Source organism: Hemicordylus capensis, chromosome 14, assembly GCF_027244095.1.
Source record: "Hemicordylus capensis ecotype Gifberg chromosome 14, rHemCap1.1.pri, whole genome shotgun sequence".
Taxonomy (NCBI): Eukaryota; Metazoa; Chordata; class Lepidosauria; order Squamata; family Cordylidae; genus Hemicordylus; species Hemicordylus capensis.
In genome coordinates, this window is record NC_069670.1 from 13,147,053 (window position 1) to 13,172,843 (window position 25,791).

At 54.0% G+C, this 25,791-nt stretch overlaps 2 protein-coding genes across 2 annotated transcripts; one reads left to right on the plus strand and one right to left on the minus strand.

Moving 5' to 3' along the window:
• Nucleotides 1-1,527: 1,527 nt before the first annotated feature.
• Nucleotides 1,528-8,349, minus strand: CREB3L4 (cAMP responsive element binding protein 3 like 4). Its single transcript, XM_053278066.1, has 10 exons — nt 8,272-8,349; nt 7,540-7,716; nt 6,722-6,977; nt 6,132-6,244; nt 5,095-5,206; nt 4,204-4,306; nt 3,913-3,981; nt 2,954-3,038; nt 2,666-2,762; nt 1,528-1,808 (listed from the first exon to the last, which is right to left on the minus strand). The coding sequence occupies exons 1-10, from the start codon at nt 8,347-8,349 to the stop codon at nt 1,528-1,530; spliced, it is 1,371 nt and encodes a 456-aa protein (XP_053134041.1).
• Nucleotides 8,350-9,913: 1,564 nt separating this feature from the next.
• SLC39A1 (solute carrier family 39 member 1) lies at nt 9,914-23,775 on the plus strand. The gene is made up of 4 exons (XM_053277523.1): nt 9,914-10,155; nt 16,117-16,342; nt 17,909-18,039; nt 19,489-23,775. The coding sequence occupies exons 2-4, from the start codon at nt 16,144-16,146 to the stop codon at nt 20,188-20,190; spliced, it is 1,032 nt and encodes a 343-aa protein (XP_053133498.1). The 5' UTR covers nt 9,914-10,155; nt 16,117-16,143; the 3' UTR covers nt 20,191-23,775.
• The last annotated feature ends 2,016 nt before the right edge of the window (nt 23,776-25,791 follow it).

Genomic DNA, 25,791 nt, shown 5'->3' on the forward strand with positions numbered 1-25,791 from the left:
ACTCTTACCGTAAGGAGTGCTTTGCTGGAAAAGACTAGGGACAGGCTCGCTAATGGCTGCACCGTGTCGGCCCTGCGGCTGTGGCTGGACTACAGCCCCCATCATCCCTGACTCTTGGCCACTGTGGCTGGGGATTATGGGAACTGTAGTCCAAGAAGCTGGAGGGCAGACGCTGTGCAGTCCTGCTTTAGATCACGAACCCTTTTGGGGCAGGGACCCGTGCTGTTTCTTCTGCTCTGTGAACCATTTGGAAAACTTGGTTTTGCTTGCCAAGCGGTCCATTATTGTTCAGGATATTTAATAACGGCCAGCAGGCAGCTGGTGGGCCACCAGAAACTGGCCAGGGCCGCGTGTGCCAATCGGGACTTGACCGTCTGTCCTCCCCATCTCCACACACTTGCCCGAGAAAGAAGTCACAGCGGGGTTGAATGAGGCAGGCCTTCCTTGAATGCTCTGCCCATGAGAACTGCGCCTTCATCACCGCGCGTGAGTGCCTTCAGCGATGTTCTCCGGGGGCGAACTTCATCTCTGATGCAGCCTCCCTCTCCCAGCATTCATTAATTCCCCCCCCCCGCGCGCCCCTCCCGCATTCTCCTCCCTGGCAATCAACATGGTTTATTTAAAAAGAAGCAAAGCCTTTCTCTCTCATTGCGTCACCTTCCCGTAAGCGAAATGAAGCACTCCAGATTAGATCCGGGGTGGGGAACCCAAACCGCAGCGATTCATCTGGACAGAGGCTTGGCGATGCCAAGAAATCATATCGGCCCCGGCCGTCTGCGGGGGGGGCTTTCCTTACCCACCGCCCTGAGTGGTTGCTTCCTGCCCAGTGCTTTTATCTAATGGTGTAAGGAGCAGAAATTTAATAGGTCAGGCCATCGCCACCCTTCCGTGCCAGAAAGGGAGGGTGCCCCTGTTGAATTTCTGCCTCTCATGCCTGTAAAGAGGCACACATTGCTTCATTCTGTTCCAGAGCACAGGGAAATCTGACGCCGCCGTGCCTCCCATCCCGTCTCCTGACTACCGTTCCTCCGCTGCTGCGTCTCCTGGCCCCCTCTAGCTCCCCAAGGGTTGACGACACCGAGGCTCTCTTCCCAGATCTGTGCTTGTTGCAGTGACTTGGGAGGCGGGATGCAGGCTTCAGCCGTGGTGGTTGTCCCACATGAAAAGGCTGCCCAGGGGCTGCTTCTCGCCTCCCTCGAAAAAAAGCAGGAGGTCTCCTTTCTTTGCTGCTGGGGGACGTCTCGCCGTCTGCATCAGCCTGGAGGAAAGCCAGGCGGCCTCGTCTGACAAGGAGGCCGTGGGCCCGAAGAGGAGAAGTGAAGCCAGGGCCCGGAGAGAATCCCAACAGGATTTGGTCCGTGGCTTCTCCCTGGCACAAACCGCCGGAGGCCAGTGTCCGGAGTCAGCATGATGGGACAGTGACTGAGCCCCACTGCTGATCCCGGAGACCACCTCTGTGCCTGTGGCAGTGGGGGGTGATTCTTGAGGCCCACCCGGGTAGGATGAGTCCCGCCCTCCCCGTGGCTGTCACATCTCGTCGGCGTGCATTTGCTTAGCCGGGTCTTTGTCCTGCGGGGGCCTCTTTGCCCTGTCCAGAAGCTCTTCCTTTGGTCCCGTCTGAGAGCTCCTGGGTGCTTCTGCAGCAGACGTGTTCCTTTTGCTGACGGCGGGGGGCTGTCCGTTGCTGGGATCCGGACCCTCCTCGGGCCCTTGCATCCGTGGAGCAGGCGCAGCTGGTGCGTCGGCACCAGGGGGTCCCTCTGGCTCAGAGAACCCTCTGTTGTCGTTCAGGATTGTTCGGGAGATCACTGCAGGAGGAGGAGGAGGAGGAGGAGAGAGAGTGTATTACTACAGGATGCCAACTGGGATGTGGTTTCGGCAGAATTACTTCCAGGACTGACAACTGTGGGGCTGGAATGGATCCATCCAGGACCAGCGACGCTGCAGGGTGGGGCCCTAGAGAGGGCAAGGAATCCTTGCAAAAAGCCCAGGACCTCAGCAGTTACCGCTTGACCTCAGAGTCCCCTGCTTTGCTCGCAGAAGGAAGGTCTCAGGTTCAGTCAAGAGATGGGGAAAGGAAGTCCACTCTCTTAATTCCAGGAAAGCTGCTGCCAGTCAGTGCAGGCAATGCCAAGTGAGGTGGAGCGAGGATTTGACTCACTACAAAGTGGCTTCATGGATTCAGCTTCAAACAGGCATAGCTCAGTGGGAGAGCCCCTGTTTTACACGCAGAAGGTCCCAGCTGCAACCCCTGGCACCTAGAGGTAGGGGAAGGCTCCTCTCTGAAATCCCGGTGGCATGCTGCCAGTCAGTATAGGCAGTAACTGAGCTCGCTGGACCGAGGGTCTGATGGGAAAGGCTAAACGGACCCATGGGCTGATCCAACAGGGGTGCTTTCTACATGCCCCTCTTCCAACAAGGTCACGCCAGTTTATATTGATTTGATTTGATTTATATCCGTTGGATCTAAAATTCCAAAGTTGCCTTCTGGTGAACTCCCAAGAAGGACTTAATGGTGATGGCTACAGTTTGTTCCCCGCATCTTACTGCTCAGGGGTGGGGTATAGCACCTCTGCACATGGAGTTTCCACGGGGCAGCCCCAACTGTTTTCCTTGGAGAACCTGCTCCCTCCCATGACCTCCCCTCTCCCCTACCCGTAGTTACCTCCAGAGGGCTTGTAGCCATCCTGGCTGACCTGGGTCCTTCCCAACAAGGCGCCACAATTGGGCAGGATGAGGAGTCCAAGGGAGAAGATGAGGATCTGGAGGTGGGAGGAAAGCAGGGCTGATGTCGCCAAGCTGGGGCTCCCCCCTGTCGCCTCCTGCGAGGCTACAGCCCTGATAGCACAACATCTCCACCCCTGTCCCCAAAAGGCGTGAACGTTTTGTGTCCACTGGCCACAAGCCCACAGTGGGCCCACCACCACCACAGCCTCCGCCCTCCTGCACGTACCACCAGGCAGGTGCTCGTCTGGGCAGCCTTGGTCGAGGTCTGTTTGATGAGCCCATGTAACCTCTGGAGCTGGCTGAGCAGGGACCTGGCGGGAGAAACCACGTCAGGGAATCTTCTTAAGACACCCCACGAGCAGGGAAGTCGTGGCACGAGGGAGCGGAGCCCTGGCCCGAATGTGAATGCAGACAGCCGAAAGCGTGGAGGACTCGTGAAACGGGAATGCCGTGTAAGCTCCTTGGGGCGGAGACTTGCCCCTCTGACCCTGTCAGTGGAGGAGTCTGCCTCCTGCTGGAATGGGCTCTTCTCCCTCACTGCAGGTTTTCAGACCGAGACTGGTCATCCGTCTGAGCAGGGATGCTGATGCTGATTCCTGCATTGAGCAGTGGGTTGAACTAGAGGGTAGTAGCATTTTTTTTTAAAGGGTCTAGTCCCTATTAAGTCATCCAGAGTCCATTTTAGGTGCTGGTAGTGGGAAGGCAGTTTACTGCGTAGTGAGCAATAGGGTGGGATTGGGGCATACCTGCTGTCCCTTCTGTCTCCACAATAAGGGCTAGCAACTTGCTCTTTCTAAACGAAGGCTGGCGATTCAGAGAGGGGGCCTGAATATTCCCCGAGAGATCCGGCTCGTTATCTCAGACCCGTTAATCCCCAGGGCAAATCTGTGACCCTGTGCTGTGTGAGCAGCTGAGTGGACCCTTCGGATGCAGAAGCAGACGACTGCCGCATGCTGACTGCTGGAGGACAGAGGGTGGGGAGGGGGCTTCTGCCTTCCTGCCCTCTGGAGAGCTTTCTAGTCAGCCACTGTGAGAAACGGGATGCTGGGCTCAACAAGCCTTGGTCTGACCCAGCAGGGCCCTTTTGACGTCCCAGCCCTGAATTCATGAAGTAATTCAATGGAACGCAGCCAGACTCAGGGGTTCTGCTGCTGCCAGCCGGTGACGGGAGAGGACTAGACTCACACATTGTGGTCCTCCAGTTCCTGAACTTTCTTCTGCAGCTCCTGGTTCTGGGCCGAGCACGCTGCCACCCTGCCGAGGAAAAGAGCCAAGCCGTCAGGAGTTCCTCCAACGGGCACCGTGACCGGGGAGGCGGAGGTCTCTACACTGACTGGCAGCAGCCGCTCTCCAGGGTTCTACAAAGGGCCTTTCTCAGCCCTACTTGGAGATGCTGCCGGGGATTGAATCCGAGACCTTGCGCCTGCAGAGCAGAGGCCCCCCCACAACCCCCGAGCCGCCCTTTCCCGCTCTCACCGGCTCTCCAGCCCGTCGATGTATTCCTTCTTCCGTCGCCGGCTGTCCTGGGCCGATTGCTTGTTGCGGATCTTCCTCCGCACTTTCTTTAGGATCCGCTCCTCTGCCTGCGGAACATGGGATGATGGGTCCCGTCTAGTCCAGCATCCTGTTTCTCACAGGGCGCACCTGGATGCCTCCAGGAAACCCCCAAAGGAGGCCAAGAAAGCAACAGCCTCCTCCCCCTATATCCCACCCCCGCAATTGACTAAGATCGAGGTAGACTGCATCTGGATGTGGAGGTTCCATTCAGCTGTGAGGGTTAGCAACTGCTGAGAGGCCTGCCTGCCTGCTGTAAATCTCTTTGGTCTTTTGAAATGAGGATCAAAAGAGCCCTGCCGGATCAGACACCGCCCCCGCCCCCCCGCTCTGCCCCAGGTTCGTCATCCGGTTTCCCCACCGGGGCCACACAGGGGCTTCTAGGAAGTGCACAGACAGGTTAGGAAGGCTGCAGTTGGAAACGGTGGGATTGGAAGAGAGCGCCTGCCCTCGTGGCCCACCATCCCTTCCACGGCTGCTCCTGAGGTTTGTAGGGAGCTGCCTCCTGCGTCAGACCCTCGGTCCGTCTAGCTCCGTCTTGTCTACACTGATTGGCAGCGGGTCCTCCAAGGTCCCAGGCAAGGGTCTCTCTCCCAGCCCTACCTGGAGATGCCGCCAAGGATTGAACCCGGCACCTTCTGCATGCAAAGCAGATGCTCGGCCTCTGAGCTGCAGCCCTTTTACTTGCCCAGTCTCTCCTTCCATACTCTCGGGTTCCCTACCAAGGCTCACTTCTCCACCCCCGGGCCCTCCCTTGCTCTGCCCTCTCCTCCCTTAGCCGCTCAGGACCCCCTCTTTCATTTGCACGGCCACCTACCTTAGTGAGGGGTAGGTTACAGCCCAGTGATACGCCCTCCTGACTCAGGAGCCGCTTCTCCTCGTCCGTCAAGAAGAGGCCCGGGAGGTGGAGTTGCTGGAATGGATCCTGTCCCGTACAGAGGCAGAGAGTCTTGACTTAAAGAACGGGAGGTGCCTCTACAGAGCGGCATCTGTGCCACCACCTTCCAAAGCTTGATTTCCCCAGAACTGGGGGAGCAGTTTCCTTTCCCACCGTTAGCCCGGACTTCCTTTGGTCCTGTGGGCTGCCCGTATAAGAGAACCTCTGAGCATGCACCGAGCGCCCTCTCCTCGCCACGGACTCACGGCAGCCAATCCCCACGTCCCACCCTTGAAACGAAGAATCGGCGACTCCAGCCTTAGCCTGAACTGAACCCGGAGGCTACCGGAGGGATGCCTGTCTATTGCACACTAGCACCAACTTGTGGCAAAGGAGGGGATCACAGGCAAACCAGCCCGACCAATAAGGAACACTCTTTAATGGTAATAGGCCACATCAGGTCAGGTGACAAGCCGTCCCCTCGAGAAGCTTGCTTCAATGGCTTGTTGCTCTGAGAGTGTTTCTATGTGAAATGAGAACTTCAGCTAGAATATGTCGTGCTAAACAGTGGAAGACCAAAGTCTCTTGCAGCTTGCATCTGCTGCTGAAGTGGAGTTGAAATATTAAAGTGCTTGAATGTCTAAATTGACTAATTATACAGGAATCAAATCGGCCATCATGGATTTCTTGTTTGCAGCACTGGGAATCATTTATCGACTGCTAGCAAAATAGGGCTTGTGATGGTATCCCTTCTGTTTAAATTGCTGTCAGTGAAAGTGAGGTTGCTTATGCAGAAAGAACATCTGCTTTTTTTCTTCATTTTTAAAACGTTGAGTAATTTTTAATATATACATATTATAGGAAACTCTGCCTTCTGACCTGGTGCAGTCTAGGGCCAGCCACCCAGGCGCTGGGGTTTTCAAGGACACCTCAGTCAGTTTCATGTTTAATTCTTCAATTAATTTTTACTTACCTGGTCTCTGGAAATCTCTGCCGTGCTGGGAGTGGCTGCATTTTCAAAAAGGCTGGGTGACACTTCGCCTACCATGCAGGCCTCCGGAAGCATCCCTGGGGGTGTCCAGGCCCCTGAGCAACCAAAACAGCATGGCACCAATCAGGAAGGGACAAAGATGAGGGATATTAGGTGTAAACCTCTGGATTCCTGCCCCGACATTATGGTAGGGCTCTTGCCTTCCCACTTATGGTCCTCTGCTGTGCAACTTAACCCACATTTTGAGAATTCATACAGAACCACGCATGGGCTCTCCATCTGATTTTCTTTCCTGGGGAGGAGGGTCAACAGCTGAGCTCTTGCAAAGCTTTTCTTCATTACCTTGCAGGGGAGCTGAGCTCTTGCAAGGGCAGAGGGCCAGATATGAGAGAGGTGCTCTGTTTTAGAGCAAAGTCCTCCGTATTATTAAAATCTGCTTTGCTACTTGGGAGAGAAGAAAAAGAAAGACGAGCAGACAGTGGATAAATATGAAAAGCAGGAAGGAGCTAAACCAGCCATGATAGCCTACAGCCTCCCAAGGATTTTGCCAGACTGCCCCCTGTCCCATTTACCTAGGGTGTTTGAGAAGATGTGACCGGCCGGGTCCTCTCTCTCTACCATTCCCCGGTCGCAGATGACTTCGTACACGGCAGTGGGGGGCAGGCCTGGGGTCGTGGGACCCTCGTTCTGCAGGGGGGTGTCCGCCCGGGGATCGTCGGAGATGCCGCTGTCGCTCTCTGGGGAAGCCGCAGGGCTCCTGGAAACATACACGTCGTTCGGATTGATGATCAGTTGCAAGAGGTCGTCGGTGTCGCTGTCGTTGAGTCCCTGCAGCAGAAGCGCAAACCGGTTGCCACTACTGGTTATGAGGGGCCGGGGGGTTTCCGGTTTCTCCGGGCCCCCCAGCTGGTGAGTCTCCAAGAGGGAGCCAGGCTGGAACCAGAATGTCTGAAGCCTGATCTTCCCCCGAGCTTGACAGCTGCCTGAAGGATCTCCGTTTGCAACTGCAGCTCAAAGATGTTTTGATTATTATTAATATCCCACTTGAAAACAAATGGTCTCAAGAGGTTTTGCAGAGAACGGGGGCTCCCAACGACATAGAAGTTGCAACTGCAGGAGATGGGGGCTGTAATTCAGCAACATCTGGAGTGCCACAGGTTGGGAACAGTGTCCGCTCCAACAGGGATTCCCAGATGTTGTGGACTGCAATCCCCAGAATCCCCAAGCAAAAGCTGTTGCAGCTGGGGATTCTGGGAGCTGTAGTCCACAACATCTGGGACTCTCTGTTCGAGGGGACACTGATTAGGAACCCCTGGCAGAAGAAAGAATAATAAATAGACGGATGTGTCTTAAAGTGGAGTCCCCCCCCCCGGGGGGGCCCCCAACTCACCTGCTCCCTGCTCGACGGCCAGGCCTCATAACCTTGCTCCGAAGTGCACCCGTAGGCATGATCTTGGAGTGGGGAGCTGAGCCGGGGGTCTGCTCCAGAGAAGGTGCCATGGGGGAAGAACTCCTCCGGCCGCTCGAAGAGAACGTCCAGGAAGCGAGCGCTGCTGGGCTCCATCACCTGCAAGGGGTCGGACGAGCACCAGACCAGCTCAAACCCACCCAACCCGCCTGGGTGATGGCCCCGTCGCTCTCTCTCAGCCGCACCGACCTCACAGGTTTGCAGTGAGCATAGATTGTGTGTGCAAGGCGAACTTGGGTGGGAGGGAGCATGCACTGCCCTGCATAGCAGATCTCTGGCCTCTAGCCTCTGAAAACTTGTACTGCCAGTTTGGTCTGAAGCCGCCACACAAGACTCTACACTGCACTACACTTGATCTTAGTCCAAAGGCCGAGAACTCTTTCTTGAACTTCCCAGTGGAATGTGGAGTTCCTGAATGGAGGGTCTTTTTACACACACACACACCCTACCCCCCTTACCTTTTATTTGCTTGCTTCAAAAGTGTGGGGAGGAGGGAGACAGGGTCCCTGTCACGGCATTGCCTGCAGCCTGCATCCAACCAGGAAGCCTTTTGCTTCCGTGCAGGATCTTGGCATCCTGGAACAGCCCTGCCAAGACCCACCCATGGGCCTTAAACCAATTAAAAGGGCCGAAGGGGGCCAGGTACACGCACACCTGTCCAGAAGGCGCACCATTGGAGAAGGAGAGCTCTGGCACCGTGGCGCACTTGTTTATCAGCGTGAGCCTCGGCATGCTTCCTTTCAATCCCCATTCAGTTCAGAAGGGCTTATTCCTGGGGAAATACACCCAAGTTCAGGTTGCAAGTATTTCCTCCCCCTACAAAGAATCTTAATTGTATGCATATTTGTATTTATTTAATGCACTCTTGTACTGCCTACAACCAGGCCTCAAGGTGGTTCACAATGATCAAAACACCTGTATACTTTAAAACGAACAGAAAAATTTAAAATTGAGCCATATTTATATCCTGCTTTTAAAAATTGTCCTCCCAAGAGATCTGGTTTTTTTTGCCTCTTTCTCACATCTGTATTTTATCACTGAATTCTTTTCATATAGTAGGGAGAGACATTTGTGTGTGTGTGTGTGTGGTGGGGAGTAGTTTATGGAAAGAGAGAAGCGGGAACATCTAAAGTAAGCAAACTAGTTAGGCACGTTTGATAAGAGACACGCAGGAGGTTAGTTCTTCTGGACCCTGCACCTTTGTGCTGGAAACAGCATTTCTGAACCGCAGGTGTGCAGTAGGTGATGGAGTTCATGCAGCAATGCAGAAAAGGCACTCTGCACATGCTCAGCTGTCTTCTCACTTCTTTACATTATTAAAAAAAACATGAGCCACTGACAAATACAGTAAGGAAAAAAAGGACAGCAAATATCTCAGATTTAGATTTTTAGAACCCTGAAAATAATGAGTTAGATCTTTTCAAGAGTCGTGAACGGGCTGGAAAATAGCCGCGGGTGTGGTTGGGCCACAATCGCAGGAGGATTCCACAGAGTGCTGGAATGAGAAGCGAGTTGGCCTGTCTCCTCCTCCCGGACATTTCCCCTTTAAACAACTCTGAGACGGGGCGGGGGTGGACGTTGCCCCTGTGAAGGTGGGGCCAGCTTGGTTTCTTCTCCCCCTACAGCGACGGGAAACTCCACGACTTTTGCTGTGTTCATTTGTCACAGCAGACTTCTTGGGGGGAAGTGGAGACGGGTGCGTGGGCGGGCCTTGTGCCAGCTGAATGGTTGACGGCAGGTCTCTTGTGGCAGGAACTTTCGTGGACTAGGCCCTTCTTGTTCCACCAACACCCCCGTTTATAAAGAACGAGAGAATAGGTCCCTGCCCCGAGGGGCTTAGCATCCAAGCATAGACCCAAGGGACAGAAAGACTGGGGTATGCAACTTCTATGAAGAAATAAAGGAAAGCCAAAGCCAGCCCGTGGTTTCACTTTTCTTTCTTTAGCACGGCCCTCGGTCCCTTGTGTCGATGGCTAGATTGTAAGCCCCTCGGAGCAGGGATGCAACTCGAGGGGCTGCGATTTCCTTACTGGGGAGTCAGGCCAATTGAATTCCACGGGAGTTATTTGCATGCAAACACACGGGATACGTGGCTTGTCCTGCCAATCAATAGCTCTAAAAGTCTAGCCACAACCTGGCTCTCTGGAGTAGGGGAATTGGGTGGCGGGGGCCCACTAGGAGCGTTTCTTCGTCCTCATTGGCTCAAGGCTGCCGCCAATCGGGACCTCCGCTCGTCCTCTTTCGGCTACAGGCCCCGATTGGCCGAAAGAGAGTCTTTACCTTTTCCTCCCTCGCGTCACCGCCCGCCTTCGAACGTTCAGACGCCGGCCGCGGTACTAGCACTCTCATTGGCCTGGCGAGAGTGTTTTTCCTCCGGCGTCCCGCCCTCTTGGAACGCTGAGACACCGAGCTTCCGTGCCGGTGTTCCTATTGGCCGGGCGGTAGCCTTTTCGCTTCCATCGTCCCGCCCTTTGGATCGTTCAGACGTCCACGGGTGGGGGTGCTTGTAGGAGACGGCGAAGTCAGTGCCCGCCGGAGGTAAGTCGTGTGGCCTGGAGGCGGGCCGAGGAGACTTGGTGGGTCGGGGTCTCGCCTGGCGCCGGTGGCCGAGCTGTTTTTGCGACGTGGCAGGGCTCTTGGGTGGGTCTCTGTTCCGCTGCCCTCCTTGTGGAGGTGGGGAAGGGCATGTCCCGTTTGGGTCGCCCTGTTCAAGCCAAGGAAGATGTCCACATAGTATTGGAAAAGGTTTAGAAGAGCGGTCGAAATCATCGGGGGTGGGGGGCAGAGGTGGCTTGTGAGGCAAACGCCCATGTTGGGTTTATTTAGGGGGAAGAGAGCGGAGGCAGAAGTGGAAAGAAAGAGAAGGGTTTTTCTTTTATTTCCCCCATAATCCTGGCATCTGGGATCTCCCAAAGAAATTTAAGTGGTGGTAGATTCAGGACAGACACAAGGAAGTACTTTTTCCATGCAGCACACATCTGGCATATGGAATTCACTGCCACAAGCTGTGTTCACGGGTGTTGGCTTGGGTGGCTTTAGGAGGGAATGAGACGAATTCAGAGAGTAGGGCTGGCAATGACTGTGGGCGATGATAGCTGAATAGGAACTCCAGGTTTATAGGCCTAAAAAGGAGGGCTGCTGGTGGTGTACAGTGGGTGACAGCTGTTGCCTTCATGTTCTGTCTGTGTACTTCATGGAGATACCTGGCTGGCCCCTCTCGGAAGCAGGATGCTGGGCCGAATGGAGCCCTGCTCTGATCCAGGAGGGTTCTTATTAGGTTAATGGCCATGATAGCTAAGAATTGAGCCCCCCATATGCAGTGGCGGTCTACCTCCAAATCCAGTCCCTGAGGTTCTATGCCACGGAGGCAGGCTACTTTCTTTACACCCAGTCTGAGGGCTTCCTGGAGAGATCTGGTTGATGGGATGCTGGGCTAGATGGACTCTTAGTTTTCATAGGCTCTTATGGGTGCTCTGTGTGTTTGTGGACAAGAAATCCCTCCTTAAATCGCTGTCCCTTTTAAAAATAGTCTGTGAGCCCTTTGGGAGCAGGGAACAATTTGTTCCTCATTTCACTGCCATATAAACTACTCTTTGTTGTTGTTGTTGTTGAAAAAGCAATTTATAAATATTCTAAATAATAAGGGAAACCCTGCATGCAGTCCTGTCTTGTACTCAGAAGTAAATCTCACTGTGCAAAATGGGACTTATTGCTAAGAGCGCAGAGGACAGCAGCCTGGAAACCAGACGGTGCCCCTCAGAAGGGTGGCAGCCCTCGTGAAAGGCGAAAGTTCTCGAAACCAAAGTTGTATGCGGGTTAAAAAAAGTTGTGTTTGTGCGTTGGAAGCCATGTGAGGGAATGCTTACTGAGCAGTCTCAGGCATGCGGCTCTGCGTTGGCTTAGGCGGCTGCTTCTACCTCGCAGGGTTGTTGTGAAGCTAAAATTCTGTGTGCCTCTCTTTGGCGGGGGAGGCAAGAGGAAGTAGCTCACTGCCCGTCTTGCAAGCTGTCAAAGTTTATTTTAAGACACTTCGGTTCTTTTAGGGGAAATTCCTCGCTGGGAAAAGACGCCTGTGTCTGCGTGATTTGGACTCGGTGTGGTTTCTGTACAGTGGGAGTGTGGAGTGAGCTCGTCTGGACTCCATAAGTGCCTTTATTACAAACTGACTTGGGCTGTCACTTGGCACAGGTGGGGAGGGCCTTCCGGCACAAGCCCACCCACCCAGGGTCAAGAGCGAAGGGTTTCAACCTTGCTGCGATGCTGAATGTGGAGCTTGACTTCCCCCAGGGGAGTGGAGGGCATCCTTCCATGAAACAGGAAACCGTAAAGTGGATGACGCCAGCGGCTGAGAACCGGGCTTCCTGCTCTCTCGGTATAGCCACACAGCCCTCCATCTGCAGGTGGCCGGGCCCTTGACTCGGTCTCTTGGTCACGCCCGAGAGTGACGGAATGCTGGCTGCTGCCCGACTCGGTGTAAACCCCGCAAGCGGTGAGCTGAAATTGCTCACGTGCTGAAGTGACGTAGGACTCAGTCTGGTCAGTGTTGCATGGGAGGCAGCCCAGAAGAAGCGGCCTTATACGGAGTCAGACCATCCGTCGGACTAGCTCAGGTTGGGCTTCCCTGACTGGCAGCAGCTCTCCGAGGTTTCACGCAGGGGTCTTTCCCAGCCTTACCCGGAGAGGAGCTGCCAGGGATTGAACCTGGGACCTTCTGCGTGCAACGCCGATGCTCTGAAAAGTGCATCCCCCAGACCTGCAGCGGAGTGCTCAGCCACCCCTTGCCAGATGGCACACAGAAGGCCCTGGATGCAATCTGTAGCATTTCCAGGTGCCACAGAGAGCTGTATGAAGCTGCCATCGGCTGAGTCAGACCCCTGCTCCATCTAGTTCAATGCTGTCAGCACTGATCGGCAGCCGCTGTCCAGGGTGTCGTACTCGGGGAATCTTTCCCAGCCCTTTCTGGGACCAGGACCTGGGACCTCCTGCGTGCAAAGCAGATGCTCTCCCGCTGAGCTGCGGCCCCATCCAGGCATATATAACCTCCATTTATGTGTCAACCCTATCGGGAGATGCTACTGGAGATTGAAACTGGGGCCTGTTTCATGCTGAGCAGATGCTCTGCCCCTGAGCTGAATGGCTCTTGTTGTGGCTGTGGTTTTTGTCTCTGCTTTCTGGCCTTGTGGAAGCAAGCATGACTTGCCCCCTTTTGTGAAGCAGGGTCTGCCCTGCATTGCATTTGAATGGGAGACGACACGTGTGGGCACTAGAAGATCTTCCCCTCAGGGATGGGGCCACTCTGGGAAGAGCAGAAGGCTCCAAGTGCCCTCCCTGGCAGCATCTCCAAGAAAGGCTGGGAGGAACTCCTGCCCGCAGCCTTGGAGAAGCCGCTGCCAGTCTGGGTAGACAATGCTGAGCTAGAGGGACCGAGGGCTGGACTCGGTAGAAGGCAGCTTCCTCTGTTCCTTCTTTCTTGACTGTTTGATTCTTTGTAAATGCCCTGGGAACGTGGGCCAAGTGGTGTCTCCCGAGGTCCTCAAGCAAACACAACGTCTTGGCAGCAATGCATAGCTGCCCCCCAAGTTCTTACCGCCCCAAGCCCTGCCCCTTCCTGGCCTTATGTTGGGCAGTGGTGTAGCAATACCATGAGCGCAGGTGGGCCAGAAATGCCGCCTTCTGGTTTTGAGACCAGGTCTCTGCCCCAAGGGACTTACAGTCCGGACATGGAGGGAGAGGGAAGTCAAGGGAAGGGCTTGCTTTTGTTTCAGCCAGCGACAGGGGATGAAGGCTTGTGGGGATCTTTGACAAGGTCAGTCTGCACCCACCCACCCCCAGAGATGGAAAAGAGGCGACCCCATTCCAAGGCCTTCAGCGCTCTTACGGTCCTGACCATCGGGCCTGCCGCGGCCGAACTTGCAACGGTGCTTTAACAGCTTTGGAAAGCTCTGAACATACAAAAACGACGGCAGCACCTTATCTGCGTTGTTGGAGGCATGGAGACGGACAGGGGCAGGCATGTCCTCCAAAGCGGACTCCCTGGAGAGAGAGGACAGCCACTTGGTCACGGTTACCCTGACCCTCACTCTTTCCCCCATGCAAAAGTGCCGGCAGTTTCACCCGAATCGTTTGGGCACGCGGATAAAGGAAGGCTGATAACCCACACAGCAAGCCGTTAGGGCAGCAATGCTGTCGCCTGTTTCCCACCTCTAGGTGAGTTGGCGTTGCCAGGAATCACGATGGGGATTTGTCCCCTGAGAGGGTCAAGGAAAGGCTGTGCCGTCAACTCCTGGCCGCCCACAGAGCCCTGTGGTTCTCTTTCATAGAATACAGGAGGGGTTGTCCATTGCCTCCTCCTGCTCAGTATGAGATGATGCCTTTCAGCACCTCCCTACATCGCTGCTGACCGAAATAGTACCGGGGGGATTTGAATCGGCCACCTTCTGCTTGTTAGTCAAGCATTTCCCCACTGCGCCACTTAAGGTGACCCCCCGAGAGAGCACTGGCAGCCCAAATGTGTGGGCCTGGCTCATGGACGAACTGTGAGAGGAGAGGTCCCTGCCCTGAGGGGCATACAGGGAGGCCGCCGTGGAAGGGGCGGAGAGAGCGGCATGGGTCCATTGAGGAAGGAGATGCCAACATTTTAGTCACACCTACTCGGGCGTCCTGTACGTTTCACTTCCCTTTCACAGCTCTTGTCTGCACCGGGGTTTTTTTTGGGCGGGGGAGCTGGTGACAAGCCAGAGGTTCTCTGCTTGCATCCCGGGGCGCCATCGAGAGAGGTCGGCTCAGCTGCTAAGCCTTGTTCTGAGCCGGGATCTCCCTGGCCCAGAGGGTCCACACGGCTGAACTGGGCACCCCTGCAAGCCTGGCCCGCTGGGTGCTTCCCTGGTTTGCCTCCAAGTCGCGGGCCGGCCCCTAGTTGGCGGAATACGGGCTTGCGGCCGGGTGCCCGCTTGAGCGGCTGCTGCTCTCCCCTTGGCTGGGAGGCAGGGCGGGTGGAGGGGGGCGGGCAGGGGAGGAGGGAGAGAGATTCCTGGAATCGGTCGGGCCAGTGACTCACTTGCTAGTAACAGAGGCCTGGAAGTTTCCAGGGTTTTCGGATCGGCAGTCTGCTCCCCCCCCCCCCCCCCAGTTTGGGCATTGGTGAAAAGCAGCTGGCGGCTGAGAAGGTTTTCTGCTCCTTTTTGTTGCTGTTTAAACGTGCCGGCGGGAGGGGGAGGGAGTGCGCCCTCCCTTTCCCGGGATCTCCTGTTTCCCTTTAGCGTTCCCCTCATCGGTGCTGTGGACTCTTAACGGGCAGCGGGTCTCCAGGGTCTTAGAGCGGCTTCCCAGCTCTGCTGCCGGAGGCCCTCTGGACGGGTGATGGTCACTGGCACCCGCCGTACATACCTTCTGCCAAAAAGACAAAAAACCCAGAAAGGCTTTTCCACAGACTTGCCACTGACCTTTGGAAGGCCTGTCTGGTGTCGTGGGACTGGGGAGATCTGGGTTTGGATTTCGGCAGGCCTAGAGTGTAAATGTCAGTATTTGGAGGGGGAAAGGACAGAAGGTGGGTGGCAAAGGCTCTGGGTGAGAAATACGCCAGCGAGGTGTTTTTATTGGGGTTGTGGGGGTGAGCGGGAACACAGCAACCAGAGGCCACCCCTCAAAAGGGATTGGCGGTAAATTCAGGACCGACAAAAGGAAGTACTGTTTTACACGGCACAGAATTAATCTGTGGAATTCTCTGCCACGGGATGTGGTGATGGCCACCAGCCTGGATGGCTTTAAAAGGGGGCTTGGATAAACTTGTGGAGGAAAGGTCTGTCCATGGCTGCTTGTCTTGATGGCTCTAGTTCCCTTGACCCCTTGGAAAGCCTTGGAAAGACCCCTTGGAAAGCCTTCTGCCAGTCAGGGCAGCCAGTACTGAGAGAGGTGGACCAAGGGTCTGACTCAGTAGAAGGGAGCTTCCTCCGTCCCAGCAAATGAGTGCAGGGAGGAGAACTATGTATGTGGCGAGGAGAGGAGAGGTGGTCTGGTGGGTGCAAGCCTGACTGGTCCCCTTAGCTAAGCAGGGTCTGCCCTGGTTTGCATTTGGATGGGAGATCACACGTGTGAGGACTGGAAGAGATACCCCTTAGGGCATGGGGCCGCTCTGAGAAGAGCCCCTGCCTGCTTGCATGCATGCAGAAGGGTCCAAGTCCCCTCCCTGGCAGCATCTCCAAGGTAGGGCCGAGAGAGACTCCAGCCTGCCACCTGGGAGAAGCCGCTGCCAGTCTGGGTAGACGATCCTGAGCTAGATGGACTTATGGGCTGACTCAGTATATGGCAGCTGCCTAGGTTCCTAACGCCTTGGTGGAAAGGTGGGAGATGGTTGAACCCGCTGACTCCCACGGCAACTAATCTCGGAAGGGCTGCTCTTCTGGCTTGTCCCTGGTGCGTCTCCGAAACGCTTCCCTGCAGGCCCCGGCCCATGAACGCCTGGTTCCTACTGATCACCGCCATGTTTGTTTCCCCGTCCAGGCTGAAGTCGCGCCGGCCCAGCCAGCCATGGCCTCGCAGCTGGATCAAGTGGCTGAGATGGAACACGTGGTGTGGAAGCCTTATGCCCCCCTGGCGGCCGTCGGCTCTCTCACGGGCCTGGAGGTGAAGCTGGGCTCCTTGGCGCTGCTGCTGGTGGTGACCCTCCTGTGCGGCTTCCTGCCCCTGTGGGTCTTCCGGCACCCAGGAGCTGTGACCGGCTCATCGGGTAAGTCCGGCTCAGGAGCTCCCTGTTGGGAATCCCCTCTTCACGCTGGCTGGCCGCGTCGGCGGCGTTCTCCTTGGTCAGGGGAGGCTTAGGTTGCCCTTCTAGCCGTACTTGGTTTTGCTTTTTCTGTAAATGTTTGACATCTTTTATATTGGGGTGTGTGTGTGTGTATGTATGTGCTGCAGGAGAGGAGAACTGGTCTTGTGGTCGCAAGCATGACTGGTCCCCATAGCTAAGCAGGGTCTGCCCTGGTTGCATCTGAATGGGAGACTTGATGTGTGAGCACTGCAAGAGATTCCCCTCAGGGGATGGAGCTGCCCTGGGAACAGCAGAAGAAGGTTCCAAGTTCCCTCCCTGGCAGCATCTCCAAGACAGGGCTGAGAAAGAGAGATTCCTACCTGCAGCCTTGGAGAAGCCGCTGCCAGTCTGTGAAGATGATACTGAGCTAGGTAGACCAATGGTCTGACTCAGTATATGGCAGCTTCCTGTGTTCCTATATACTTTCCCTGTCACATCAGAGCCGCTTCAGGAGGAGGATGCCGAAACATCTTGTCCGTTATATTTCAGTCATGTCCACCATCAACGTATACTATGCTTCTGGATTGGCGGCATTCTTCCAGGATCCAGATAATACTGGTATGGAGTCCTGCCCCAAACCCAGGTTTGTTGGCTCTGACTGGCAGCGGCTCTCCAAGGCTCCAGGCAGGAGTCCTTCCCCGCCCTACCTGGAGATGCTGCCAGGGGGGGAACCGGGGACCTTCTGTGTGCCAAGCACAGGCTCTGCCGCCACATCCTCATCCTGCTTCATCCCTCCAGCGATGGTTGCTGGTGTCTGCTTTGTGGTTCTTTTAGGATTTTGAGCCTTTTGGGGACAGGGGGCCATCTTATTTTATCACTTTTCTGTGTCAACCCCTTGGAGAACGTTTGCTGAAACGTGGTACATAAATACTTGTAGTAGGGAGGGGTGTGTATGAGAGAGCATGAATGAGAGAATGATCAATGAAAATTAAAGAAGTAACAGGTGTTCAGACAAGTGGTTCTTGGTTCCCAGAAGGATGCCGTTAAATGTAAACAAACAAACCATATTAAATACTACTGATTAAAATAACAGAAGTGTAGATCTACAAAGCAAAACATTTTGACTTTTGCCTTCCTTAGTTGCTTTCTCTTGGTATAAGTATAATAAATAAATTGTGCTGTCTTGAGAGTTTCTGCTCCTGGGTTGAAGGGAAGCTTATAAACAAAGAGCTGAAAGTGACTTAAAAAAATGGTGGCTGTATGTAGCCCCGAGAAAGGACAGTGCTAAGGCTGCTGGCTTGCATGTGGTTTCTGTATAGTTTCTGCAAGACCAGAAGAGTTTTGCTGGGTTGGACCGAAGGTCCGGTGCCCAGGTTCCTTCGGTAGATGCCCCCATGAAGCCAACACTTGGGGGATAAAGGCAATAGCCCTCCCCTGTTGGGGGTGTCCAACATCTGGGATTCAGAGGTAGACAGCCTTGGGACATGGAGGCTCCACTTAGCTACCCATCTTTCTCCTGCTCTGATCCTTCTCTGTCTCTCCTGGCAGCTGCCCCCAGAAAAACGTTGAGCCTGGTCAGCTGTTTCGCCGGCGGCGTCTTCCTGGCCACTTGTCTCCTGGACTTGATTCCCGACTACCTCTCCAGCATGAACGAGGCCCTCGAAGACTTGAAGGTCACGGTGAGTGGTCCGATCCGGATGCGGCCTTGTAGGGCGTTGGACGTTCTGCTCCATCCCTGGGCAGCATCCGGACGAAGCTAGTCACGACTCCTTCCCACTGAAATTAGGGGAACTCAAGTTAGTTGCAACTGACTTGTCTCGTTGCGCTCAGGAGTGCTTAGTCATGACTAGGTAGGACCGGATTCTGCCCTCCCTGAAAACAGAAGCGTAAATGCCTGAGAAGACGCCCAGGAGGAGGAGGAGGGAGTGGTGTCTCTCCCCCCCACCCCCCCGCCGGAGCAGTGGGTAGTCTGGCTCCAGTGTTCCATCAAACAGGGATTCCCAGACGTTGTGGACTACAACTCCCAGAATCCCCAGTTGCAGTGGCTTCTGCTTGGGGGTTATGGGAGTTGTAGTCCACAACATCTGTTTGAGGGAACACTGTCTGGCTCGCAAAGAAGATGTGTCAAGGCCTGCCGTTGCTTGTGTTGGCTGCAGGATGCAGCTGATTTAATTTCAGTGGCTCTTTGTTTTGCTACGTGTAATGCTTTTTTACAAATACAATTAGCAGATAGTGGGAACAAGGAAATGCTCAACAGTTCAGATGCGTTGGGGAGCTCCAAATCCCATTTCAAAATAAACTCGGTGGGCGGGAGAACCCATCATTTGCGCGCTTCTAAGTGTTTCTTTCCACGCTCTTCCGGTAGACGCTTAGTTAAAAGCCAACAGAAATGTGGTCCTAAATCTGAGTTGGAGCTGAAGAGCAGGGGGCGGTTGCTGGTGGTGGTCCACAAATTCTGGTGTGAAGACCATTGCCTCTCAGTCTGGAGCTTCTATGGGAGGAATTAATCCAGGCTGCCAAGTCCAGCTGTTCCGGGTGCAAAATTGGGCTGACTCGAGCGCCGAAAATCAGATTTTGTATTGTATTTTTGTCCACGGCAGGCACAATCCGGTCTGTCGCCTGGGCTGGCTGGTTGTGTTAGAGCACAATCCCGAACTGTTCAGTTTACAAGCAAACCAGGGAGGGCTCAGAATCCGCCCGGCGGCTACAGCAGCTGAGAGCAGCGGAGCTTAAACCCAGCAATGCAGATGCGAACGCCGGGAGCTGCCGCCTGCCGAGTCAGACCTTTGGCCCCTCTGGCTCAGTCTTGTCTGCACTGACGGGCAGCAGCGCTCCAGGTCTTTAGACGTGTGTCTTTCGGTGCCAGGACAATACTTGCGTTAAATTTGCTCAGACTTGGAAGTCTTCTGTCAGTTGCTTTCAAGGATTTCTTTATTGTGCGGCTGCACTTCGGTGTCTCTCGTAAGCTGCTTTCCTGCAGTGCTGCGGCCTGTTTTATTCCCTGTCTCTGATTTTTGGGTGGCACGGAGCCCTGAGAGGGCAGCCCATCTCTCTCTCTCTCTCTCTCTGTGTGTCTCTCATTTTGAAAGAATAATCTTGGTTCCTGATTTTATCTCCTCCTCTGGCAGCTCCACTTCCCCCTCCAGGAGTTCATCTTGGCCATGGGCTTCTTCCTGGTCCTCATCATGGAGCAGATTGTCTTGGCCTACAAGGACCCCTCGGCCTCCCTGGAAGAGACGCGCTCCCTCCTGGGCTCGGCGGCCCACGACTCGGCCACCATCCAGGGCCACAGCTGGCCCGACGGCCCGCCCCACCCCCGCCCTTGGAGCGGCTCGGCCCGAGAGCCGCCGCACATCCACGTGGACTTCAACTCCCACTCGGTCATCCGCTCCTTCGTGCTGCTGCTGGCCCTCTCCCTGCACTCGGTCTTCGAGGGGCTGGCCGTGGGGCTGCAGGAGGAGGGGGCCCAGGCGCTGGAGATCTGCCTGGCCCTGCTCATCCACAAGGGGGCCATTGCCTTCAGCCTGAGCCTCAAGCTCCTCCAGGGCCGGATGCGCTTGCGGGCGGTGGCGGCCTGCCTGCTCCTCTTCTCCGTCATGTCCCCGCTGGGCATCGGGCTGGGCGTGGCCCTGACGGAGTCCCCTGCCACTGTCCTCCACCGCCTCTCCCGCAGCGTGCTCGAAGGGCTGGCCACCGGCACCTTCGTCTACATCACCTTCTTGGAGATCCTGCCCCACGAGCTGAACTCCTCGGAGCAGCGCATCCTCAAAGTCATCGTCCTCCTGGCCGGATTCGCACTCGTGACCAGCATCCTCTTCATCAAGATCTGAGGGGCGGGCGGGGGTGTGAGTCGCCCCTCGGCCGTTTCCTCCGACGGGAGAGTCGTTTCACCAGCCTGGAGGACAGGTGGGGAGGGGAGGAAGGCGCTAAGGGCGTGAAGCTGAACCCCCAAACACAAAAGGGCTCATTTTTCTCTGTTGCGGGTTTGAGAACGTAAGGAAAAGCGCTGCTGAATCAGACAAAAGGTCGATCAGGTCCAGCATCCTGCTTCCCACTCTGGCCAATCGGATGCCTCTGGAAAGCCCACAAGAGGGCGTAAGATCAACAGCCCTTTCTGGCTCTTGCTTCTCCCAGCAAGTGGTATCCAGAGCTACAGTGCTTCTGAACATGGAGGTTCCATTCCTGTCTGTCATGACTATTATCCTTCAAAAGAAAAGCGGGGAGAAAGCCCTGCTGAATCGGACCAACGGTTGATCTACACTAGCATCCTATTTCCCACAGTGGCCGAGACAGATACTTCTAGAAAGCCCACACCTAGGTTGTCTTCTTCAGAGATTCCTTCTGCCACACAGATTTCTTTCTGGAGTTACCAGACTTGAACCCAGGGCCAAGACCCATACCTGCGTTCCTTAGAGCCTCCTTTGTGGAGATGATATCCCTTTCGCCCTCTGGAAATGGCTTTGCAAAACAGATGGCGTTTAGATCTGCGTTTCTACGGTGCCAGTGGTTCCGGCGTTCCAAACCTCTGGCGTGACCCCACGATCTCCGTTGTGCCTCTCCGCTCGGGTTTAAGACCTGGATGCACTACGCACTTCCTGGGGAGAATTTCCCAGCATGCAAGCACACCCTCTGTGTTCAAGGCACTTGGGCCAGAATATAAATTTGGGTTTGTAGAATGTTTGACTGCCCCCCCTGGCTGGGTTTGTGAACAGAAACCAGTTCTTGACAATGCGTGGCGTTTTGATTTTTTGCGAAACAGTTGTGTTTTGGGGAGGGGTGTGTGTGTATGTATATATATTTTGTCTTTTCAACTTGGTTTGCAGTGCCAAAATGCGGAACTCTTTCTCAGACCAGCTCCTTGTATGGCCAGCCTGCTTGCCTTAATAATGTCTTTGGTGCCTTGAATATCCCTGTTTGTATACAGGGCTCAGACCCACATTTTCTCAGTGTGCAGTTGATTGAAGAGACCCCGACATCTCTCAGTACCATGAATTTAGGACTCTTCCTCCTTGCCTAGCTCTCTCTGGGACAAAGCAATGCCTATATCTTGTTTGATAGCTCTACAGCTCTGTCTTGATGTGCCAAATCTTTTCTGTGAAGTTCAGAGGGAGCGTTCACACATGCTAAGCATCCAGCAGTGACTTGTGCCTCGGTGTGATACGGCTGCCACAGATCAAACGTGCATATTTGTTTACAAGACACCTGGTGATGTAGATACTGTACCTGTGTGTATTGGCGCGAACTCTGGGAGAAGGAGCCGAGAATCTGTCGCATGTTGGCTGACACAGAGAGAATCCTCTGGATGGTATCCTTTACTGAATTAACTTCCATTGGAGAAAGCACAGTCTGTATTCACTTTTTATAATATTTACGGTTAGGCACAACTTCCTGTCCAGCCAAATACAGGTAGAGATTGTTCTCAGCTGTGCGTGTTACAGACACAATTTCCCCCCACCCCGCCCCTTACGGAAACCTGATCAGTGTAGATGACAGTGCTCAACTATGGTTAAGATCTCAAACCATGGTTAGCACTAACCATGGTTCAGTCAACACATATGCAGTAAAGTTGCAGATGAGATTTTCATTGGACTAGCCCTGGGCTGCACAACATTGGCCTTCCAGCTGCTGTTGGACTGCAGCTCCCATCACCCCCAGCCACAGTGGCCAGTTTGCAGGGATGATGGGAGTTGTAGTCCAACATCTGCAGGAGGGCTAAAGTTGTGCAGCCCTGGCCTTACACCCAGGAGGCATGTTGCGGGAGTCATGTGTGAGGCTCCTTCCATTCAGGGAGGTTGGAGAGGCAGCACAACCATAGCTTGTTCATTCTCAGTGCAACACCTAACCATGGTTAATGCACTTAAACACAAAAGCATATGCCTCTGCCTTATTGCGAGTCACTCCCACTGGCCCATTTAGCTCAGTATTTTCTGCACTGACTGGTAGCAGGGCAGAACCTCTCCTGGGTTGTGGGTGAGGGCAGAGATTAAGCATGGGGCTTCCTGGGTGCAAGGCATGTTCTCTGCCCTGGATCTGTGTTGCTTAAACCATGGTTAGCACTAACCATGGATCTTAACCAGGTTAAGCCGATTGCAGCTGTGCCGCGAAATGATGGTTGAAGTTTCTGAGTTGATCCCGCCCCTGTGGGGCATGGATGGGGTTAAGTATTGCATTCATAGCACTTAGAACACTTAATGTTACAAGCGGTTGACCGAGACCCCTGTGGATTTTCCCTGGGTTTGGCATTAACTTCAGCACTGCTGATTTCACAGCACTACTTCAGGGCCCCAAGAGCTGGAGTTCTTGTCCCAGGAGCAATACGCCATTCAGTAAGCTGTTGTAAATGACTGATGGTTTTAAGCTACAACTCGCATCACCCTCTGCCATAACGGCCTGAGGCTGGGGATGATGGGAGTCGTAGTCCAAAAACAAGAAGTTACCCAAGACTGCAGGGGGAGAGAAAGAATGCACAAGAACAACTGCATGAAATGTCCTCAAGCGCAGCCGAATAGCAAGCCGTTCTTGGCTGTTTCATGCGAGGTTTGTTTTTTTAAAAAACCTCCTTCAGTTCTGTATCACTTCAGGCGGCTTTTTGTTCATGCAGACAGTTTCCTGTCTCTGCCTGGTGGCTGGGGCACGAGACGCCCACGCCCCCGAGTTGGTTTCCATGCGGCGATTGGCTGGAAAACCCTCTGCGATCTGGAGAGCTGAAAGGAAGGTTGCTCCTGCTTAGAACTTACATTAGCATATCACTTTGAATTTTTGCATAGAGCAGTGGTGGTTGGGGGTCTCTTCTCCCCCTCCCCACTCCCTGACTCTGACTTCTGGACGTTCTTTTCCTCGTGGGCTTGACGGTTGGACATTTGAGCATTGCAGAGAGTCGTGGAGGATGTTGCAAGTGTATACCATGTGCACTTAGAATGGGTTTTGTGGTTGGTGGGCTTTTTTTTGCAGGGGTAACTGAGGGCAACGGCCTTTGACAAAAGTCATTGGTCCTCTCCGTGAGGATCCTGTGATCCATTTCCAGGGAATCCCAGCGTTGCCCCAGAATAGAGTTCACAAAGCGCTGGTGTGTGCAGTGAGCAAGGTTGCTTTCCCACTTAGCTCACGGGAACACAGCAAAGTTGATAGCTCCTCCGCAGCTATTTTGCTTTTTGGAGTTCTTTGGGGTGCCATCTGTGGGGCTGCGATCCATGGGTTGGTGTGCTCTTGGCTGGGGGTGTTGGTTAATGCCCAGTGAAGGATCCAAGGGGTGAACAGCCTGTGGAATTTCCTTCGTGCGGAGAGAGGGGAAGAGTGTGGTTGGGAGGAATGAGTCCTGCGTTCCTTCCCTGCCAGATGAAAACAGTGGTGTGTCTTAACTGTGCCAAATTGCTAATGGGGAAGAGAATAGAACCAAATAAACAGCTTCTACTCCATGCTGTGTCTTGATGTGCGTTTTTCTCTCTCATGTGTCTTTTATCAAGAACCCAAACTGCATCCTTTAAATCAGATTAAGGGCTCTCTGGTCCAGCATCCCACCCTCGGATTATTTTGCTTAGTCAAAATGAAATTGACAGAATTGTTGTTTTACTTATGGTGAGAAAGTGAAGGGTCTCTAATGGGAATGGGGGAGTGAAATACTGTTTGGGGTTTTTGGGGTGTTTTTTTTGGAGGAAGGAGGAAACACATTTGCATCCCGCCTGCTGTGGCTGCAGCTAAAACCAGCTTAACCATTTATTTACTGTATTTCTATCCCACTTTTTCTCCAGGGAACCCAGATCAGTGGTATGTGGTTATGTTTCTCCTCACAACAACCTTGTGAGGTGGGTTAGGCTGAGAGAGAAGTGGCTGGCCCAGAGTCACCCAGTGAGCCTGATAGCTGAACGGAGGTCTGAACTTGGGTCGTCTTGGTCCAGATCCAACACTCTAATCACTGCACCACGCTGGCTCTCGCCATCAGCATTCGGAATACCGAGTGAGAATATCTGTGTGCCGTAGCTCAAAAAGACGGCTAATGGGCTATGTTCTGTAGAAGCAGCTGTCTGTATGTGGGGACAACTGTGAAATCTGGCATGGAGCTGGGCATCCTTGGGATCTTGGCCTCCACTTCTAAAACAAACCAAGTTTCTAGCCCTCAAGTTTTTGGAAATATGTTTCGGCCCCAGGTAGAGGGAAACAGCCTGACCTTGGGGCATGTATATTTTTGCTTGGCTTCTAACGTGGCAGCTTCTGCCTTGCTGGCATGCTCTGACTCCAAGGCAGATGTCACTCTTGTTCTTCCTGGCTTGCTGGTGCTTCTCCAGCGCCAGGCACATCTGCCTTAATCCCTTTCCTGTTTGCAATCACTCACTTTTCCAGCTTCCCTTGCACAAATCCCCCTGATTAATCCCCTTTAATGCCATTTACAAAACTTCGGCTTAAGCACGTTTCTTGGGCTTATTTTCTTTCCAAGTTCTGCCTGGGTGGTGCAGATGGTGGCTTTATGCCAGAGATGGTTGGCAGGAGACTGAGTTGGGTCCTGTTCTCTGCATCAGCACGGCATCTCCCCCACCCTATTTCCCCCTTCTTGTTTACAGAAAAACTGTACACCTCCTTCTCAAGGGTGATTGGTGCGTTCTCCACACCCTAGCCTCCAGCTGTTGTGGGGAAAGGAGGGCCAGATCACGGACGTGCAGAGAAATGCTACAGCCTTGGAGAGGTTTTGTTCAACTTTATTTTAAACGGAGCCCCTGGCTGGCACTTTGATGACAGTAGGGCATGTCCCCTGCTTCAGTCCTAGAAAGTCCCCGTGCAAGTCAGTCCTGTTGAATTCAGCATGCTTATTATTTCCAGATGAGTCATACTGTATTCAGTGGTACTTACTCTCAGGTAAGGGAAAGGCTGCACAACTTCGGCTGTCCAACAACTCCCACCACCTGGGCGGGCCAATAGTGGAAAATGACACCGGCCAATAGTGGAGGATGATGGGAATTGTAGTCCAACATCTGCAGGGATCAAAGTTGGCAAAGAAGACATGCAGACAGCCACGCATCTGTGGGCCCAGATAGGATGCGGTGTGCTGAATTTTTAAGGTAGGGAGGTGCTGCCTACTGCTTTAAACTGTGGCTGGAGAAAGACCAGGCCATTTACAGTCAGACCTGCAGTAAATTTGTGTACCTGTGGGTTAGTAAAATGGCATTAATCCAATCTTAGCTATCAAGTCCCGAGCATGGGTGGCCCTGGGTAGGTTTTCAACACCTCTCCTTCATGCTTTGTGCTGCAGTAGCATGCAAGTAGTGCATTTGAGCGGAAAGGGACTATGTACTGCTTTTCAGCCGAAAAGCGGAGAAAGCTTTGCAGTGTACTTGACAGAGCAAAGGGAATGCTATATATAGTCGGTGGTTCTAACATGATGTTGCGGGTACCAGAGGACGGCTACGAACAAAAAAGATTTTTAAAAACCCTTAAAAAGC

What these genes read in the sequence shown, in the direction of transcription:
- CREB3L4 (XM_053278066.1), bottom strand. Translation starts at nt 8,349, where the DNA reads ATGCCGAGGCTCACGCTGATAAACAAGTGCGCCACGGTGCCAGAGCTC. An exon ending in CCTACCCCTCACTAAGGTAG is followed by an intron (nt 4,307 to 5,094) that starts GTGGCCGTGCAA and finishes TTCCGCAGGCAG; the next exon opens with AGGAGCGGATCCTAAAGAAA. An exon ending in GAACTGGAGGACCACAATGT is followed by an intron (nt 3,039 to 3,912) that starts GTGAGTCTAGTC and finishes TTCTCCCGCCAG; the next exon opens with GTCCCTGCTCAGCCAGCTCC.
- SLC39A1 (XM_053277523.1), top strand. Translation starts at nt 16,144, where the DNA reads ATGGCCTCGCAGCTGGATCAAGTGGCTGAGATGGAACACGTGGTGTGG. An exon ending in AGCTGTGACCGGCTCATCGG is followed by an intron (nt 16,343 to 17,908) that starts GTAAGTCCGGCT and finishes CTCTCCTGGCAG; the next exon opens with CTGCCCCCAGAAAAACGTTG. An exon ending in TCGAAGACTTGAAGGTCACG is followed by an intron (nt 18,040 to 19,488) that starts GTGAGTGGTCCG and finishes CTCCTCTGGCAG; the next exon opens with CTCCACTTCCCCCTCCAGGA.